The sequence below is a fragment of the Echeneis naucrates genome, chromosome 6 (assembly GCF_900963305.1).
Source record: "Echeneis naucrates chromosome 6, fEcheNa1.1, whole genome shotgun sequence".
NCBI lineage: Eukaryota > Metazoa > Chordata > Actinopteri > Carangiformes > Echeneidae > Echeneis > Echeneis naucrates.
This window is the reverse complement of record NC_042516.1, coordinates 20496308-20517788: the sequence shown is the minus strand read 5'-3', so window position 1 is coordinate 20517788 and position 21481 is coordinate 20496308. Positions and strand designations below refer to the sequence as shown.

Sequence of the window (21481 nt, the reverse complement as noted above, 5' to 3'; positions counted from 1 at the left end):
TTAGCAGGAATCTGGCCATAAACCAAAGTGCACAAGATAAAATATCCTTTTGGGAAAAAGTCAGATGATGCACAAAAGTTATTCCAGTTCATCCCAGACGGTGGGGGGTGGGGGGGGGGGGAGGGGGGTGGAGGACTATCCAGCAGTTTTCAAGACATTTCACCCTGAATTCTTACAAAAATACTGATTATGGCAGCTGTAAGTTTACAACTGTGTTATGAATTAAGTTAAGATTAACAGAAATCATATAAATGTTAGGATGTTTACCCCGGCAGTAGTTTCCACCACACTGCCCTGTTAAAATGTCAGTTTGTAGTCATCTGATCTTGTGTTCTTTCACCTTCAATGCATATGTATATTTTCTTTTGAAGAAAATTCAAATATAAAGAACAGTAAAAAAAAAAAAAATCTAGTTCGAGACACTTAAGAAAATGAGCATGACTCAAGAAAAAAAAAACAGTTAAGGGGAAAAAACACATTTTGAAATTAGCCTTTGGTAGCTGGCAGTAGAAACTATTGAATCATTTTGAATCCTTGTCTCTTTCTTGCTGTATTTTTGTGGTGAAGAAAATGCAAATATGTGAATGAAGAGTGAGGAGGGGAAATGGTTTTGGGAAATTTTGGGGAAATTTCCCAAAATGGGGGGGGGAAACAAAGCTGTGGCTCGTTGAATAATGCATCAGGCTAACACAGCGATGGGCACTTTCTATACGCCTTCTTTTCGGTTGGCGGAAGCTGAACTCAGTTGGTGTTCACCGTAAACACCTTTATAATCAATCCGAATCTTATTTAACACGTTTAAGTCAACATTACCTCCGTCCAGTGTCTGCTTATCGCTGTTGGACATTTGGCATGTCCAGCCCTGCAGCATAAATCACTGAGAGTGTACCGATGATCTGCTTTCGATAAAGTTCCTCTTAATACTCTCCTACCCGCCGCCAGGACTTAATTCACTTGCTGGCACAAACACTAACGCCTCAGAAATCTTTGCCACAAAAACATGGTTTTATGAGAACAGGCATATGGCTTTTATTAAAAGGAGTCACCAGCCTCACCAGCCACTTCATTGGACTGGGGGTAAATATTTTTCATTACCTTCTTTTCATTTTAATTGAGTTTCATTAGGGAAAGGCTTCAAACCACATGGGAATTTTTAAATGCTGAGAAACGGAGCTTAATGAGGGCAGACAGAGTTGTTTTGAAGTCGAGCTCAGCTGCTGTTTCCATTGCGTGTTGGGCCACCTCCAGCGGGAGCTGGGGCAGGTAGAGGTGCTGGAGACTCAGGTGGAAATATCATCACCAGTGAACTGGACTCTCTCAGGAGGTAACCCCACTCTTTGGTGGAATCGAGAACAGATAGTCTAAAACTGGATCTTTACGTGAAACTCCAACTCCACGGTCGACTGATTCCCCCCCCCTCCGCTTTCCTCCTTTTCTTTCCCTCAGCTCCGTTACTACACATCCACCCACAAGTTATCATCCTCTGAGCTTTTCTCGAGCTTAACAAGTAGCATGGTGCATCTCAGCGGCTCTCCCATTCAGGTCTGACGCATTTAGGCCGTATTCTGTGCACGCTCCCACAGTTCACATCCGCTGGCCAGAGAGGTACAGTCTGGACCGGGATCAGTAAAAACCCACAATAGTAGAGGTTGCTCCAACATATTTCTGGTCTTGTTTGTAACGAAAAGACCAGATCTCATCCAGCTGAGACTTTCATGTAGCTCTATAAACCAATAGAAAATAGGCAAAATGCCACACACACACTCGGCCATTTGTGCCAGTGAATTAACTCACACACACACACACACACACACATTGAAATGTCCATATGCAAACACACCCTGCACTGTAACTCCTCAATGGCCTGATCTTGTGTTTTCATGTTCTGGAGACATTACGCTTACTCTGAATGAGTCCCAAACACTGAAAGAAGTTCAGAGAAAAATTATTTTTAGTTTCTGAAGACATTTTCTATGCTTCTATTGACTCATGCTGTTGGGGCCCAAAGCAGCCGCCCACATGTATGCACATCGTGCACACGGAGGAATGCTGCGAGCACTTTAAGAGCCCTGCGATGCTTTTTCCAGATCCGCACAGGGGCTTCAGTGAAAACAAAGCCCAAATGAATACAGATGCAATGGTTTCATCTTAATCTCGCCAGACATTTGTACCCGTGTTATTACCATATTCAGTTTCAATCACGGGCCTTTCAGGATGCTTCGGTGCTGACAACTAAAAAATTATTCTCATTCGATTTCATGCAAGAGAGCCATTACTATGACAGATGAGTGTTCGCATCAGCCTGCATGTTTGTATTAGTTAAACAGTCCTACGCCCATGACCACAGCTCTTGTTCTCCTTTATCAAAAGTTTCAGGCAACAATAACCTTTTATCTGCTGACATATTATATCTAATTGGCTAAAATAAACACAAAGTGTAACCCAATATTGTGTTTTGGTTTGGGGTGATGTGTGGAACTATTTATTGTTCGGGTGAGCTCACAGTGGTCTTGTCTTCCGTGAGGATACAAGTTGTCTTACACTAAAGTAACTCTGCTAAAACTTTCCACTCGCACCTTACATACATTAAATTCTGTGGCTACATACGTTCTGGACCTACGAAAGAGAAAAAGAGTCAGTTTTATCTAAACCACTTAATCATTTCTGCGAAGCGTTGTCCTGACTCTAGAGAACAATTTAAAGTTCCCAAGGTTAAGAGCTAAGAGTTTATCCTCGTGTCTCAGGTTTTCCACAGAAAAAGCTCCTTTTTTATTTGTTATGGTGACATTTGAAGCAAAGCACACGACTGATCAAAGTTCCTCTCGTCTAACGTCCTCATTTATTTCAATACAGCTGCAGTGCTAACAGAGGGAGAAAATGTTAGTCACCCACTGCAAGGAAAAGTCAAATAAATATACTCAAATGATGTAGAGAGACAGTCCGGCCAAATCCATATTAATGTTGATGTGCTCTGATGTCAATCAAACAACTGATTTCATCTCCATCTTCCAGACTCAAGTAGGTTCTTCCAGCATCAGTGCCATAAAAGCCTTTTTTCGCTGCACTATTTTAAAATTCTAACCAAAGTCAATGAGGCTGTCAAAGAAAGGAAACACAGTGAAATATTTTCTGCTTTGCAGTATTGATATCCTGCTGCTGCAAAATATTAAGTAGCGCAGTCGTGTGAATTTTTGGTTAATTTATGACTTCTTTCATGAAACCCCCGTTGATAGGTAACGAACGGCAACAGATTCCCACCGCAATTTCATGTCAGACATAAAAAAGGTTTGTGATAAGGTCACACAAGTATCACAAGTTAATGTGGGTGCATGATGCTGGAGAGGAAAGCCTGGTTTCTGATGAAACGTTGCAGGATTACTTCTGGGAATACTTTGACAAGAACGTCAATAAACTGTCCATGTAAACGAAGACAGGTGTTTTTCATGAATTCAATAAAAACATGGGAACAGTTTTCCTGGACTTTGTCATTGCAACGTGAATAAATGTGAAGAATTACAAAATAAAAGGATGTAATCAGCTTTACATTTTTGAGGTTGCGTAATGCCCTAAATTACTTTTTACAGTTTAATAAGGTAATTGGAAGACGCTTTCAAAACAAGAGTTGCATGCCCAACCCGTCAGCATACAGGGAACTGATTTGATTTACTCAACCAGTTGTTCCCGTAGGGAGGCATAAGGAGCGGTTCAACTCTATTATAATGCCATTAAAACAATGGAAGCAAAGATGAAGAGTCTTCGCTCTAGTTTCCCCAGCACTTTGCCCACCCAGGCTGAAATCTCCACAAACTGCTCTTCGAGACAAGATCTTACCAACAGGACTCTGTGACTTCATGCAGGCCTTTTAAGGCGGCCTTGACAATGAAATATGGGCAGCCAGTGAGTTTAGCAAAAATTGTTAAACTGCAAAGAAAAAGACCAAGGCACAAAAAAAATTAGCCAGATTGTTTCCTGGTAAGAACAATACACACATCGCACGTGATTAAAGCATCGCTGTGCACCATTGCCCTACAAAGCTGCGGTGTGTATCACAGCTTTAAGGAGGATTAAACGATCGCTCTGATTGGGTTAACTTAACCTTCGCAGTAGGCTGCTCAGCCAACAAAACAAATCTATGAAACTGTTCGAGGGCAGAAACTGACAGTAACTGGAGTCCTCCAATGTGACGCACTGACCGCAGCTGAAGTCCCCTCTCCCCCCCTCCTCGCCATCCCACCCTCACATTAAACCAGAGTTACTGTAAACTGAATATAAGACCCGTAATCCTTTGCATCTGAGTTCTTGATGAGCAAGACGGGTTCGGCTGCCGGACCGCAGTGAGGCTGGCACACACTCCCCAGTTACTGCTGTGGCTCATGTTGAGTGGGTGTTTGGGTGGGAGGTGGGGGTGAGGTGGGGGTGGGCGGCAGAGACCAGTAACAACACTCTGGGGAAAACATCACATGACACACCCAGAAATGTAATGTGAGAGCGCACGTTAAACTCGAGAAACGTGCCCACAGATTTCATGCCGTTCATTAATTCTGCCACATTATCCAGACAATCCTTTGAAAAACCCGGCGCCGACATCAACACGTGTCACTCTGTTTACGCTGAAGACATCATGTACAGTAAAAGGTGGTACTCTGCCACAAAAGCTGAGCCCCCACGCTGGAAAAAGCTCTTGAGTGGAAAAAGTTTTGGCAGCTCAAAATGCAGTTTAGGTTCTCGGGGGAGTTGCGTGACAAAAGGATGATCTAGCCGGGGGAGGAGGGGGAGGAGGGGGAGGACTTGCAAAGATCTTGGAGGGCTGAATTTTGCTGAGTGAGTTCTGCAGGCTATGCTATCTTGAAGATTCATTCAAGTGAGCCAGGAACCTTTTGACCTTTTGAACTTTAAGAACTGCTGCACTTTTTATTCAAAGTCCACTTATTTTGCATTTTTCAGACCACTGCATTGTCTGAACGCCACCCCCCCCCCCCCCCCCCCCCCCCCCCCCCCCCTTTCCTCCAACTGCATCTTATAATTATGTCAGCAGATCTTTACCTCTATTTTGCTAGAGTTTCCAGTAATAACACAGGAATAAATAATTTGGATCCTCTTGGATTCTCAGGCTCTTGAATACAACAACAGATGCCGCCTGCCAATCTGTCCGCAGGTTTGAGTCACTTTGACGCTCTGTTAGTTAGGAGAGCTGCAATGGAAAAACTAATGAAATCACTTCATGTCAACTTCCTTTTCCTCTCTACAACAGCATCGAGCCAGCTTTCATTTGGCAGGCTCAAATATTGTGGTCATGAAATACTTAATTTAACTGAGAAAAAGCAGGACATAATGTGTGTCCCACCATCTCTGGTCCCACGTTGCATGAAATTACATTTTAGGTTCCTCAGCGTCCAAACAAGCACTTCGGCATAGATGAATCAGACGATTTTTTTATTAGTCTGGAACTTCACTTCAGTTTATTGTCTCATCAGGAGAATAATAAACTTTACTGTCACATTATGATAAAATTTCTTTTATACGTATGCTATTGTAGATGTTGGCCAGGCTAAACACGGCTTTAATTTCAGCGAATTTGCGAACACTAAATGGTTAATAAGTCAGTGTAGAAAAAACCAATATGAGCCACATATGTACTAGGGCGAGAAACACTTCGAAAATAAAGCTTAACTGTCTGTGGCATTAATCTATTCAGGGGCTTTGAGAGGATTCTGTGTACGGTGACCACACCTTTTCCTGTTGTGGTGCAGCGTTAGCAGTGTGTGTGTGTGTGTGTCTGTCTGTTTGTGTTGGAGTGTTTGAGTGAGGTCTGGAGTACTGGAGCTCTTGTCGCAGCCTCTTTGCCCATGCTGATGGAGACCAGAGCCCTTGGATGAGTGATAAGGTTACCGCGGTAACACCGTTGTTTTGTACCACATGAGGACATCAACATGAACTCAACAGCGAGCCAAAGCCAGTTCGTTTTAAGCCCAAATCTGCAAATGGCAGCGACTGCGACACAACCGATAGATGGCAACTGAAAATGAACACGTTTACTCTAAAATGCTGGAGATTGACACAAACATGTTTTTAGCCTCTCAGAGTCAGTCTGACGTCAGAAGCACCATCTGATTTCTTTCCAGTCCAAGCTTGACCCAATCACCTGGAATTCAGCCCTCCACCCATCAATGACGACCTTCAATGACACCAACCGATATTTTTACTGGGCAGCATTGCTTTCCTCTTTTCTCTTTTGTGATACATATTGCTCATTTAGCACTATGCTCCATTACTGAGCAGATATAAATGCCTGTGGTGACCACTGATAAATACAAAAACCAAACTGGTAAACATTGTAGAGTGTCATATTTTTAGAATCAAACAGTGTAACACATGGATGCCTTTGATTAATTGTTTAACATGATGCAACAGCTCTCGGAATGAAATGTGTGAATGTAATTGAAAAAAAGACAAATGTAATTGAAGTGTTTGGGGACACTGATGAGAAAACAAATAAATAATACTGGCTGTCTTGTTTCTGTTGTGTTTACTTTTTGCAGATGTGTGTGATCTGATGTGGTTTCCACTGAAATGCTTTATTTTTTATGTTGCGCTGGGCTCCCTGCCAGTTGGCGCCGTTTGCTCTCCCTGCTGTATTACTCCGACACGTTTGAGGCTCGTGCACTCTCGTACACAGACACACAGTGAAAACTGCTGCCTGGTCCTCCGCAGTCCAGACCGAGACCACAGGGAGGATGGCTGCGGCTTCATTGGTCAGAGAGAGCGGAGGGGTCCGAATAAACAAACTCTAACACCAACACGCTGCCCAAAACACACCAACGCACCTCTGTGAAGCCGAACAAACGAAAACACACACTTGTACACCTTGAACCAAGACCATGTCTGGTCTCTTTTAAATATTTTTTTTTTTTTATCCAAACTTGAGTTAGTGAAATGGTGGAAAAACCAAAATGGAGGCCCTAGCTGAGGTTTCAGAGGGACATGACCATACAGTGCTGTAATTATATGTGCTGTAATGCTCGCACTGCTGCAGAGACACGGAGAAACAAAAAAAAAAAAAAAAAAAAAAAAAAGAACTCACACACAGCCTTTCCACAAACCGTGACCAAAACACATAGCTTTGCATTGTAAACGCTCACACTAAGAACACAGGCGAAAAACCTCTACGTCCACAACTTTAGAGGGCTGCAGCTCATAATATACATTAGTGGTGCTTTAGAAATTCATAGCATGTGGAATCGCCAGAAAGTGCTTTAGTTTTAAATAAAACTAAAGTCTCCAAATAAAGCGGTTTAGATTCTGTAATCCGATTAGCCTGTTGGCTACAATCTACAGTGTGTCCCACAACTTAGTGATTATTGTAGTCAGAAATGAGTAAAATAAAGTCCAAAACCAAGAAAGCGTGTTGTAAGAAACCATAATTGTTGACTGTGCCCAGCTGGTGCGGATGCCATTCATTTTGCAGGTATTTGGCCAAGCATTGTACCAAAATGAAAATTTGGATCGTGATGCAAGATGAAATCTGAAGGGATCGTCCGAGTCATAACAAATCATCCTGAGAGCAACATGAATGCTCCCCAAACCGTCACAGTTTACATTTCACTTAAAGCTGACAATCAGACCTCATGTTGGCACAACAGGACTGCTGCAGACTGAATTCACGCCGCCAGTCAAATCTGAGCTGAACTGAGTTGGTTTGTCAGTGACAAACACCACGCACACACACACGACACAAGAATTTCAAACTTCAGTGCATCATTTTCAAACTATGTGAAAGCATCAGCCATAATTATTCCGCACGCAGGATATTTCTGATAGTTGTGGCGCTTCATTGACCTTGGCATGACCATTGTTTCTGTGTGACTCACACTCGGGTTGTTGATTCAGACTTAAACTTTCTCCTCATCTCATCCTGTGTTTTACTGTCTGACCTCTGTCCTGTGCTGCCACTCAGGAAACCTCTCATACTTTTACAGTGAATGTGCCTCTGATTCAAGTCTTTTGAATTTATGAGTCATGTGTTCATGATGGGGCCACAATTCTTATCACATAACTAAATTAATTCCTGATTACATAAGCTCATTGCGATAACATTGACACGAGAAGATTTTTACTATGAAACATAAACAGTAAAACAACTCAGCACGTTAGCGCAGCAGATAAAAACCACAATAAGTTACAGTTAATGAGTGATAGACAACCATTTGAAAACTAGGAATGAAGGAATGAAACTGATTTTAGTTGGAAAATTACTCCAATAATCTATTATCAATATAGTTCCCACTTAATTTTCATCATTGTTGCAGCTGTAGCCCCATGAATGCTCACCTTAATCTAACTAAGGAGTGAGTTTATTTATTAAACTTTGACAATATTTTCCCTGGTTTTGAATCTTAACATGCTAAAATACTGAAGCACTATAAGTAATCATTGGATCTTGCCAATCGTGTATCCAAGTCATAAAACAAACAAAAACACATATCGACTTACATAAAAATAACAAACACAAATGAAAGGTAAGTAAATTTAACTACAGCTAGTGTGAAAAATACTTGGAGGCCCAGTTCAGAAACAGTGATGCTCTCCTGACCATGTGATCTGACCCCCAACCTTTTATTTTACAATTGATCCCTCTGATGTTGTGGCCCTACTGCTTTTTGAACATTGTCCCACCACGGCAGCATGATTTTCTTACTAATTATGTCTTTCTCTTTGCCAAATCTCCCCTCAAAATCAAATTATGCCGTCTTCTTGCAGGGTCATAAAGTTGTGGGAAGCATCGCCATCATTGCTGCTTCTTCAGCTGATCTTCCCATGATAAAACTATGCAAAGGCTCAACTCTTACTCCTTCATATTTATTAGTGTGTCCCCAGCCCCCCAGCACTTTGCCCTGATACATACAGAGCCACCTACAATGTCAAGAGTCTTCAGAAGAGCATAAGAAAACAGACAGGACCTCCTCTGAACCATCACAACAATCACAAACTGTTGATGTTACCGAGCAGAGTAATTTCTTCTACTTGTTTGCCCGTTCAGCATTGAAAAGACAAACAAGCAACCGCTGAATTAATGCAAAAACAGTCCTTTCTCTTATGCTTGTTTATATTTGGACTTGGTCATGAACGAAAAATGTCTTGACTGTTTGCTCCTAAATTGATGTCCAGCGTGGGATTGTTGAGTTTATGTTTATTTTATTTTCTATATAACAACCTGCGTACGCAACAAGCTCGTGCAGACCAGAGTCTTTACTTTTCATGAATGGAAAACAGACCGTGCATCAGCTGCACCTGTCTTCAGTCAGATTAGATCAAATCCATTATATTTATTCTCCTTCTGGTCTCATATTTATCGCCAGGTCCTGGTGATAAATATGAGCCGGGCCCTGAGGCCAAAGCCTTATCGTGCCACAGAGCACTGCTCTTGTATAAAAAACATCAGCGAGCCACATCATTGCGCTTGATGACCTTTTTTCTTGCTTTTTATGAACACGGGAAATGTAGTTTATTGTTTTGGACGCACGCTGCTCTGCTGCCGTGAAACTCACCAGAGCACCTATTGTGTATTAAACCTCGGCCTAAAATAGACCCTGATTTCAGCCGCCTTCTCCCGAACACTGTGTTGGCTTCAGTTTTTCCAGCTGATCAATAATGACTTTGTCGCACTATATTTCCAATTATTGACTTGTCATTGCTGCAGTGACTCATATATAAAGACCAAGGTGTCGTCCTGTGCGTTGTTCACATCTGGATGTAATTCACATATGATTCATATATGGAAAAACACTTAGCGTCTATGACAGCTATCCCTCACAGGCTGGTTGATGACTGCTTGTGCAGTTCTCCAGTCGCTTGTTTGACTTGTAGCCTCTTATGAGGGGAAACAGGCGATCAGACTGCAGTCAGTAAAGGGAAACGCTCAACCACTGCAGGCAGCCAAAACTGCCAAGTCATCACAAAAACTTGGTATCAAACATCGACATAAACACAGATGTGCACACACACAGACCTTGCCCACAGGCACACTGCTTTCTTTTCTTTCCATTACAACCTTTGTTTTGGCTGAAGAGAGTGCAGATTGCTTACTCTTGTGGTCTTGACCCTCACAGTTAGGGAGCTGCTGTCCAAACTCTGCTGGAGAGGTGTGAAATCAAACCCCATCTGCTTTGGCAAAACCTGACGGTGAGCGCAGACTCTGAATGGGCCTGAGCTTCTAAAAGACTCGATTCAATTCAATCCCACGGATGCTGCACTAGTAAGACGGCTCAGTTTTTCAAGAAGTTTTTTTTTTTTTTGTCTCTCCTTAATCGAGAAAAATAAATAAATTAAGTGCAAGGAGTTTGTAAGTTTGATAAAATATGAGCTTCGTGGGAGTTCGGTGACGACTGACAGGATTGGACATATCCCTCCGAAAGTCTGCAGTGTCTGAATTATATCTCAGGGAAGCATCATCCTTGTCTGTGACACAAGACTTAAGAGCAGCATATTTCACTCTGCGGATAAGACTTCCCATGCAAGAGCTTTAATGTAAGTCTCTAAGTCATGGCTGCACGAAGCAGAGAGCAGTTTACAGTAACCACGCTGCATCTGGCTTCGATTAAAACAACACTTCTAATGTGACTGGATGGCCGCTTTGTGTTTCTTTTTTCTTTTTTCCCCTTCTTTCTTTCTTTGCAGCTGCCACACTGCAGCAAGCAGGAAAATATTCGAGCTGGTGAGGCCGTGCTTTTTTTTTTTTTTTTTTCTGTTGTTGCAGTTTCTGCCTTTTGTCTCTCGGATAGAGCCAAAAGCACAATCTACTCACCGACGAAAAATAATGTGACACCTGGGTGATTTCCCAGAGACCAGAGCATCGCTGCTGCCTGCAGGGTGGTATGGCCGTTGTGTAAGCAGAGTGGGAGTTGCACTCTGGGAGACAGATGTGCATTTCAATTAGTGCCATGTGGTCAAACGTTTTACTGTAACTGAGCTACCTAGATAGCAGGGAAAGGCTCAGTGAGTACCACCAAGACGGATCGTTCACCTTCATAGTTATCAGTTATTATCTCTGTTGGCTTTCCTTCACTATCTCTATTTCCAGGAAGTCAAGCCTGGGCCAGTAAATTCCTAAAAGTTAAAGCACGCTGATTTACAGGCTGACTACTGGCACATGGTGTGCTCCTTTTCTGGAGGACAAGGTGGAAACCTGCAACCTATTAAAAAGATCATTTTGGAGCACTTTTCTTTTTTTTTTTTCTTTTGCTTTTTCGTTGTTGGTTTTTTTTTTTTTTTGTCCCTCCCTCGCTCTCCAGATGGGCCTCATGGAGCATCTGGAAGTTAAAGCCTTATTTTCTTCACTCCAAAACTTGAGCCACGTGTGCTACCCTGAAGGTGAACCCTCCGAGATGTTCCTTTACTTAGTGTGATCCTCTGCTGCTTTTCCCAGCAGTGCCACTAGACTGAAACAGTTTCAATCCCCACAGGTGGTGCCATTAATTCACTTTGTTGGACGTCTGTGCGACTAATGAAAGATGAAAGTCAGCCCCACAAAATGTGCTCTACTTAAATGAAAAATCATGGCCTGGTCATTTATACTGTGCAGCACATTCTGTCCCTGGGGGCTTTTTGGTGTTGACACCTGCATATCTGTCCAACACAACAGGAAAGCTGTGGAGGGGGGCTACGAGGAGGAGACGAGAGCCAGATACAAGCCACTGCACAGGACATCCAGGGCAAACAACACTGTGGGAGGGCAAAGAGTGGTGATTACTGGAGGGAGGGGAGGCGAGGGGGGGGGGGGTCCAGCGTCAGTCATCTTGTTTGATGTTCACAGTTCGAGAAAACCAAGTGGAGGGGAAATTATTAACGCTTCTTCTTCTTCGGGATGCCCAGAGGCAAACAGAAGCAGCAGGAAACACGAGTTGTCTGAAGAGTTGTTGGTTTGTTTGGTTTTTTTTTTTTTTGTTTGTTTGTTTGTTTTTTTTAGAACAGCAAGGCTTCTCAAAAAACGTTTGATAATTGGCTTCATCTATTTACCGAGCAATGAAAGAGCATGGAATTGAGCTGTTAACACGTCGCAGCAGCAAGTTACTACAGAGTATCTTGTCAGCATTTCACTGACAACGTCTTCGAAGATAACATACTTTTCTCATTACTTTTTAATTGACTACTCCCTGGTTCACTATCATCCGTCTGCTGCTAACTATGTCATCCCTTCAGCTGAATTTCCTCTAAGTTTACTTCCACGGCACATAAGAAAAACAAGTTTTCGACCAAATCAATCCCGTTGCCACAGTTCCTCCTCAGGTCTTTGCTCCTTCCTCTGTCTTCAATCATCACTGCAGAGCACCAGGAGAATGAAAGCTGGGACAAACAATAGGAAGCAGAAAGGAAACATCTTGCTTGTGCATCCAGTTCTGCATCTTTTGACATGCAAAGCAAAGAGAGAGGGGGAACAAACGAGTCAGGTGAATAAAAGGAAAAGTTCCTGAACGCTGCCCTAATACCTCTCCTGCCTCTACTACTCCCACAGTTTCCAAAAGCAAATCTCCGCTCGCTTCTCAATGTCCTTCTTCACAAAGAAAAAAAAAAAACACCCCCCCCCCAAAAAAACAACCTTTCAACAGATGGAGCTTATGCTGTTTTGAGCAATGGGGAGGCCGACGCTGACGAATAGTGATAATCTGTCATCTTGCCTTTCCTAAGCCGAGGTTTGTCTTTCAGAAGTGGCCTGGAAAAATAGAGAGCAAAAAAATAAGAAAATAAGTCCTCTCATAAAATGCAAGATGGACGACTCAAGAGTCATAGCTTAACACAGCTGGTGGAGTCGATCTGAGTGTGAGCTCAAGAAAAACATCATGAGTTCTTGCAGTTCATGTCTGCGCGGTGCCAAGCATGACATAAAGGCCATTTGTTTTTCACATGCAGACCTTTTCATCTCGGATGGTAGACTCATGACATTTCTTTTCATAACTGACAAAATAAACGTCTTCCTCTCCGTCATCACAAGAAGTCTCACTTTCTGTTAAAGAGCAAACAACAACATAAATATAAGCTTATTTTCATCACCAACAAAAAGGGAGATGCCCTCTGAGGATTGAATTTGGAGCTGCATTTCCTCTAATTCCACATCTCGAGTTTCACTTGGTTCCAGAGACACCACAGTGAGACATAGACACTAGTGAAAGCCCCAGAAATCTTAATGAACAATGTCTCCAATGCTGCTCCACCCACCGGCCCAAACACCACCCTCCAACCACCAACATAAGCAACTTCAGGAAAGACCCTCACCACAGTACAAGTAGTCTGTGGTCGCTCCATCTAGCTGCTGCTGGCTCCACCTCCATCTCCATCCCCAAAACCCCCCGACCCCCTTCTTCTTTTTTTTTTTTTTTTTTAATGATTGGTTATTTGAGCCCGAGCCCAATGAAAATGTACGTGTTCCACAGCCAGAGCAGAGCAAGCAACCCAAGCCGGAGCGCTGCTGTCCAATCTGCTCCAAATTATTTGCACGGCTGCAGAACACATGGGGTTGAAAGGCTTATATAAGCTGTGGTAGGAATACTCAGTGTCACTTTCTTTTGAATCCCCAGTGCTCTTTGTTTTTATTATTTATTCATTTACTTCTCTATCAAATTAGAGACTCTGGGAAAAGACAATGCTTTTTTTTATATATATATTTATGTCACTTACAAAACAAGAACTTTTGTGCTTAATTGTCCTGTTTTATGTTGCTTATTGACGGCACAGTTTATAAATAGCACATGTCCGTTGCTTGCGTCTTGATTTTTATGTATTTTATTTGCCGCTCTGATTTGCAATTGTTTTGAATTGCAAAGGTTTATCCCATAAATGCGCCATTATTGTCGCAGGTTCGGATTACCTTCTTGTTGCCATACAAATGAACCTAAATGAATGAGTCTGAAAAAGGAATTAAATAGACACCATGTAGGAAAAGTGCGTAGAATCAACCTTGACGCTTGACAGAAAAGTAGAATGTACACATATTTACACGGCTATGTCTCCATAAGGCCTAAAGATTATATACATTTTAAAGTACAGTGGTAATTCTATAACAAACTTCTCCAGACAATACAAAGACTTCAGGCTGTGAAGTCACCTCAGCGACACACAAGAGCTGTGTGGACATTAGGTATAAATAGTTGAGGCTTTCGAAAGACAATGTGCAGACACTCTGAGTGTCCTGTGTGGTGTCACAATAAATCTAAGAAAACGCTCAGCATGGGAGATCAAATTAAATCTAATTAATCTTACCTTAGTTGCTCTCCTTTTAGTTCTACCTCATGTGTCTGGCTGGTGTCATCTCCAACCAAAACATATCCAATTGCTCGTCTGAGCGTGAGCTCTCTCTTGGACAAACAGATGGTAAGTCAGCCAGATCTTCAGCTGTCAGACAAGAGACGATCTTGTTGCTCGACCAGGAAAATTAAAAAAAAAAAAAAAAAAAAGACCATGCCACTGATAGCTGAAACAGTCTGGAGGAGGACAGACTCATTTTCTAGGAGGAGAAGATATTTTTCCACTAATGAGGATCTCATATGGGGAAAACTAAGCTGGTGCACTTCAGGGAGACACAGTTGAGTTGTTTGTGTTTTTTTTTACAGAATTCATTTCGTTAAAACAATGTATGGAAATAATGACATGGCACTTTAAGAAATACTTGAACGGGGACAAAGGGAAAGTTGATTCTGCAGACTTCCTGAGGATTTTTTTGTTTGCCAGAGCAGATGCAATGTCCTGAGTCCAGACCAGGTGGCTGAGATTTACTCTGATAGTTCATCATATGTTGTCTTGCGCACAGATGTTTTTATGAGTTAAATGGTGCCAAGGCGTTCTTAATCAAAAGGCTTTTGATCATAAGTTACAGGCAACAAGTAAAAAGTGTAAAATGCTGAATTTAAAGGATGATTTTACAGCTCCGCTGAGTACAGCAGTTTATCATTTTATAGCTTTAGACTTAGAGAGGAGTAAGTCTGTAAAAGTGTCAGGCAATTTGTCATGAACCTGACTATGAACAGCCTAGTTAAATAAAGCTGTTAGTATTTAATTTGATGCTGCTGGTTACTTTATTGAAGGATTGTGCTGAAACGCTGCGCATCTTTTCTGCTTCTCACACCTGGAACAAGAAGGTGTGCAGTGTTTCCAGAAAATGGCCAAATTTAGGATGTCTTCGTGCACGAAGACATCCTCAGTGTATCGTTTTCCCTTAAATCGATGGAGAAATCAGAGACACTCAGCTCCTGCAACAAGCCCAAAGGCACAACAACCCACAGCCACCTCGAGCATCTGCAGAGAAAAACAACACTCCATCTCCATATGCGTAGTCTGATTCGCTTCATTGACAAGACATGAAAGCTGAGTCACACACAGGATGTCGCTCAGTTGTCAAAGGTTCGGCAACATCATCGCCACGTTTCACTGGCTTGAGTAACAGCTCCTCAGTGACACAAAAACACACACAAAAAAGGAGCTGGATCCAGAAGTTGGATTAAGACGGAGCGACTTAATGAAAATCAAACACATGAGAGGAAGAAGAAGACGAGGAGGAGGAGGAGGAGACGACAGAGCACAACGGAAACATTAGCAGACCTACTCCCAGCAACTTCCTCTGCAATGAATTGATAGAGGAGACGTGCCAGAGTCCTGATAGTTGCTGGAGGTTGTTTCGTTTTCTTTTTTTTTTTATACACAGCTACAGCTGCCAAAAGAACTGACAGGAAAACTACAGCCAGCTCATAAAATGGCAACACAATACCAGTTCGTCACTTTAAAAAGCGCTTTAACTCATTCACTGATAAGTCTGTCATACTCTAATAATAGTTCACTTGTTGATACGAGTTTATTGTTAGTGTGCGTAAGCTTGAGGTCCCTTCAAAATGAATTAAGAAAGAAAACACTGTGATGACAATAGAAGGAAAAATTGAGAATGAAATATGATGTAAAGACACCAAATTTAAATTACTCAGATTCTGTTCTTCATTTTAGGTTTCTTGTACGTTACTTGATTGTTTTTATTTTCTGCTACTTCATATTTCTATTCCACTCCATTTGTTGAACAGCTATTGTTGTTGTTTTAACATAATGCAACACAAAGACATCTCATAAACTACCCTTTTAGCTCAAATAAAAGTCACATCATTGAAATGCAAAAGCACTCAATCTCAAGTAAATATGCCTGAAGGGAGAGTTTATCAACACAGTCAGTGAATGTAAAATGAGCCCTGAACATCAGTTTCTCTCCTGAATTCAATTTTCAAAACGGGATAATTACTTTTCTTTAGCTAAACTTCTACTCCAGGGAAGGATGTAAAAAGTTCCTCCACCTTTGCTTATAAGGAGAATAGCAGAGAAGTGTCCATATAAAGAACTGATGCCATCTTATCTGATATTTTCTTTTTGGGGGTGTTATAGTCAGAGGTTATGCTTCATTTTGCAAATTAAGCTCATAGAAGATGAAAAATGACCTTAAAGTGACATAACAGCAGAACAGAGTTGCACTGAGTCCCTATATGGAGAGAGAAGGTCTTCATTATTCACCATTTTAGGGTCTGAGGTACTCCACAACAGCACATTCCCATACAGTGCAGGAAAACACACTGAAATAATAAACACCTATCGATTCTGTTCTGCAATCTGAACCATCAGCTTCACTGTCATTTTCAGAAAACCGTTTTCTTTCAGACAAACCATGAAAGCTCTTGTGGATTTTCTGACATTTCACTCACCTCTCCGGCCGAGAGCTCCCGGAGAAACTGTCGCGATGACAATTTTCTTACAAACCAACTTCCATGGGCGAAATTAGGAAAGGAGGAAAAACAAACCAAAAAAAAACGAACCCAAACACCTTTTTTTTTGTTGTTAACGGAGTTCACACGCTCAGAAAAATCTTCAACTGGTGTAAACATTTAGAAGAGTGCAAAGAAGGAGACCGAGAGAGTCAGTCGCATCCGACGGGGGAGGGTCCTGAAGTGGATCCAAAGAAAGTGGAGAAACAGTGACAACACAGGGAATGGAGGAGGGAGGAGAGAAGGAGGGGAGGAGGGAGGAGGGAAGGAGGAGAGGAGAGGAGGGAAGGAGAGGAGAGGAGGAGAGGAGGAGAGGAGGGGAGGAGAGGAGAGGAGAGAGGGGGGAGAGGAGGGAGGAGAGGAGGAGGGGAGGAGAGGAGAGAGGGAGGAGGGAAGGAGAGGAGAGGAGGGAAGGAGAGGAGAGGAGAGGAGGAGAGGAGGGAGAGGAGAGGAGGGAGGGAGGAGGAGAGGAGAGGAGGAGAGGAGAGGAGAGGAGGAGAGGAGAGGAGAGGAGGGAGGGGGGGAGGAGAGGAGGAGAGGAGAGGAGAGGATGAAGGAAAGGAGGAGACGAGAGGAGAGGAGAGGAGGAAAGGAGAGGAGGAAGGAAAGGAGGAGAGGAGGGAGAGGAGAGGAGGGAGGGAGGAGGAGAGGAGAGGAGGAGAGGAGAGGAGAGGAGGAGAGGAGAGGAGAGGAGGGAGGGGGGAGGAGAGGAGGAGAGGAGAGGAGAGGATGAAGGAAAGGAGGAGACGAGAGGAGAGGAGAGGAGGAAAGGAGAGGAGGGACGGAGAAGAGAGGAGGAGAGGAGAGGAGAGGAGAAGAGTAGAGGAGGAGAGGAGAGGAGGGGAGGAGAGGAGAGGAGGAGAGGAGAGGAGGAAGGAAAGGAGGAGACGAGAGGAGAGGAGAGGAGGAAAGGAGAGGAGGGACGGAGAAGAGAGGAGGAGAGGAGAGGAGGGAAGGAGAGGAGGAGAGGAGGGAGGAGAGGAGAGGGAGGAGGAAAGGAGGGAAAGAAAGAAGGGAAGGGAGGAGGAGAGGAGAGGAAAGAGGAGAGTAGGGAGGGGGAGGGAGGGGGGACTGGGGGGTTTGTTTTTGCCTTCAGCAGAGCTTGGTGTCAAAGTGAGGAGGAGGGACTGCTGTCTGACTGATGCAGGCGGCAAAGTGTCTCGTTTCATGTGTAGAAAAACGGATAAGTAGACGTGTGACCCTTAAAACAACCAGGAGAGTAATGTTTGTCTTCATTTCAACTACAACTTGTTTATTTTTGTTTTGAAATCTGTCTTTTAATTCATTCTAGTCTGTATCAGCACCAACAAGTAAAAATCACAGTAATTTGGGTGTAATATTGTTGGCCTGGACGTTATTAAAACTACATGTGTGAGAGCGATATTCTTCTCACCTAACTCTCAGCAAAAGCCCCGTCTCACTGAAAGATGAACTGGTCTGTTCATCTGAAGAGATGAAGGTGTCGAAATCATGCTGTAATGGTGCCACTTGTCAAAGTTTCAAAAGTCGGCCTAATTAAAAGAGGAAAAGTTCTTCAATAACAGTTAGACGTTGCTGTGATATTAGGTGATGGCCTTGCAGGCAACGCTTTGGTTCAACCCAAAAGTCGTGGATGTGGAGTCCGGTCAGGTTCTTCTCAATCCTCGTGGAACTGGATTTATTTATCGGGTCCAGGAGAATGAACAAGAATAGACCTTATTAGGTGTCCAAGTGTTTTTGGCCTGTCTCCCTCTGTGTGAGATCGCTATCAGTCAGGCTGTTGCGTTGAGTCGGCCACAATGGGCCAGCCAGCTCAGGACGGGGTGCCCCCCCCCCCCCTGCTGAGTGCTGACACACATAAACAACTCGTGGACAGAGGCAAACATCCTCACTGAACGGAAGCCAAGAGCAGAGGGAAATAAATTGGTTTCCTCTCAGCAACGAGTGGCAACATGAGGGGAAAGCAGTCAGTCTCAGGCTGACGACGTGGAGGAAGAGGTGCCATCTTGTTAGCTCATCCGGTAACAACAAATGTCATCCCTAACGATCAAAACATAACAATAAGTGAAATGTTAGGTCAAAAAATATAATGTCAGGGGAACAGATTGACGTGGGAATACGTGATGGTGTAAGTATTTCAACTCTCACACTGAAAGGTTTAAAACATAATTTACCGACAAGAAAATTGGTGAGACATTCAGTGAGGAGTTGTGCCAACAAATTAGTAATGTCGGTATATAACTTTGACTTTTGAATCTCTGAATGTGAAGAAGAGCTCATGAAATTATTTTCAGCCAGCGAGAAGAATAACTGAGGCAGTGACTTGGCTTTTGATGGCGGTGCGGCCTTTAGATTGGTCCTTAGCCTCTGAAACGTCCACTCAACAATGTTTCTTGCATGTTGCTGATTCAGTGTATTTTTGGTTGGAGGGAAAATGTTTTCACCTGGAATGCTTTTGGGACAGACCTCTGTGTCGATGTTGCTTTTTCTGGTGTGAAACACTGACATCTACAGTCAGTCTGCTGTTTTCTGTCTAACGCAGTCAATACATTGCTCTTTGCTTCCAGACCTCACGTTATCCATAGATAGAAAAAATTCAGGGCGGAGATCTGTACACAGATAAATCTCTTTCATTTCCAATGGAAAGGTGCGGACATAAAAAGCATGAGGTCACCAGTCTGATTAGTTTTATTTTAAGAAAGTAAACATCATTTAGTTTTAACGATGAGCTGAAACAAACTGATGAAGAATATATGGGTGGAGTAACAATTTTAGTTTTCTTTATAACCTCAAAACTAGTTGAAGTGAGACAAAATGGAAAAACTGAAAAGTGTTGAAGTAATATTGACAGATATGTCAGCAGTTTTAACTTCCAACAAAGTATGACATTTAGTCCAGCAAACATAATAACTGAGATCCCATCCTCCTCTTCTCAGAAGCCCAGGGAGCTTCCAACATTTATGTAATATCATATTGGTGTGCACAGTTTGATTAATCACAAATCTGTGAGAAATATTCAAAAATTTGAAGTTACATCGACGTTGACAGTCCATCTGATATATTGTAAGATTGCATTTATTGTTATAATAATATATTTAATATATTTACTGATTATTATCAGTAAATAAGCGTTGAAGTTCTCTTCTGGTTGGTTTCTGGATGCTTGGGGGAAATAATGAAGTTACGAAGTTTATGATGTGGGGCAGTCCAGTAAGCTTTTGACCAGGAGACATTTTTTAACTATAAAATAATAAAATTAAATTCAAAAGCTTCGACACCAATGTTGCTTTGACCAACAACAGTAGCAGAAGCTGCAGGTTTCATGCCGCAGGAGCATGCAGCTGCGGCCGCTGCAGAAATATATACAGAGAAGAAGAAGTCCTCCAGAGTGACGTGTTTCCGGTGTCATGGCGGCCCCGTGTTGAATCCACATGGCAGGAAGCTGTTGTCGCGTCTAAATCTGTTTTTACCGTTTAAGTTTGATGGAAGAAGACACCGAGAGGTAGAAAAGAGGTGTGAAAAATGTGTTGTGACAGAGACGAAATAGAAATAATGCAGGAGAGCTGTGCTTGTAATTAGCAGCGTGTTTTAGCTACAGTTCAAAGACGAATGTAAATAGTGACGAAACGATGTTGTTGGTTGTTTTTTCTTTTTTGTGTAAAATCACAGCTTCAGTCTGTTTAAACACTGAGCGGCAGGAGAAATAAATTCACTCTTTTTGTTGTTGTTTTTGTCTCACGTAAACAGACATAAACTAAACTGCTCGTTCAACTCGTTCATGTTTAAATACATTTTAACTGTGAAATAATTTCTGATGAATCGCAGCTTGTGTATCTTCAGCACAGCTGGCAGCTTCTGCTTGTTGTTTACTTTGCTGATTTTATGAAGTTGTCCATAATACCTGGACGCTGCTATGAGATGTTTATTATGTTTTCTTTACTGTTTTGCATCTTGAGATTATTACGGTTTAGTTTCTAGTTATTGGGAGGCAACAAGGTCCTGTAAGCACAAAGTGAGATGTTTGTGTGTATCATACTTCACCAGATACTTTATAGTTCCTGTTGTTGGGGGAAAAAAAAAAAAAAAAAAAAAAAAAAAAAAAAAAATATATATATATATATATATATATATATATATATATATATATATAGTAGTTGTGTGTTTTGCTTAGATTATCTTCAGTTCTGTTTTGTTTTGTTTTTTTTTTTTATAATGTTCCACAGATGGCAGAAGCTGTAGAGGAGAAAAGTCGTGGCTTAAAGTTTGCGGAGCAGCAGCTGTTGCGTCATGGATGGGAACATGGTAAGACGCTTTTCTCGTGCAACAATCCAACCACCAGCGGAAGGATGCAGAATCAGGTTTACTCAGTCCACTCTCTCCCCAGGGAAAGGACTGGGGCGAGCTGAGAACGGCATATCAGAAGCCATCAAAGTCAAAGTGAAATGTGACAAGGGTGGGGTGAGTGTTCAATGATGCAATGAAGCTCCAACCATTGAGTTACTACATCCATCTCTGGTTTGCTCTTACTGCAAAATAAATGTTTACATATTTGCGTGTTGATCGTCTCCAGGTTGGCCATAAGGAAGGAGAGCAGTTCACCTTCCACTGGTGGGATCATGTCTTCAATAAGGCGTCCTCGAGTCTGCAGGTGGAGTCTGATCAAGTAGGTCTGAACAGACTTTGCTGGTGGAATTTTTTTCATGGATGACATTGATGTGTTT

General features: G+C 42.4%; 2 protein-coding genes across 5 annotated transcripts in view; one reads left to right on the top strand and one right to left on the bottom strand.

The window, feature by feature from the left end:
• pear1 (platelet endothelial aggregation receptor 1) overlaps positions 1 to 16929 on the bottom strand; it is a 39163-nt gene extending 22234 nt beyond the window's left edge. The window contains exon 1 of one of the 2 annotated variants that reach the window (XM_029504844.1): positions 16722 to 16929. The gene's annotated coding sequence lies outside the window, so the exon portion shown is untranslated. Of the gene's footprint in view, positions 1 to 14250; positions 14352 to 16721 lie in introns of those variants that run through there. The other variant, XM_029504845.1, reaches the window with a different exon arrangement.
• The window catches only part of gpatch4 (G patch domain containing 4), a 35557-nt gene that overhangs the window by 12267 nt on the left and 1809 nt on the right, over positions 1 to 21481 (top strand). The window contains exons 1-4 of one of the 3 annotated variants that reach the window (XM_029504850.1): positions 20158 to 20273; positions 20984 to 21062; positions 21145 to 21218; positions 21331 to 21423. In XM_029504850.1, coding sequence (XP_029360710.1) covers positions 20984 to 21062; positions 21145 to 21218; positions 21331 to 21423 — 246 coding nt within the window. In that variant the 5' untranslated portion in view covers positions 20158 to 20273. Of the gene's footprint in view, positions 1 to 20157; positions 20274 to 20983; positions 21063 to 21144; positions 21219 to 21330; positions 21424 to 21481 lie in introns of those variants that run through there. The other 2 variants (XM_029504851.1, XM_029504849.1) reach the window with 2 other exon arrangements.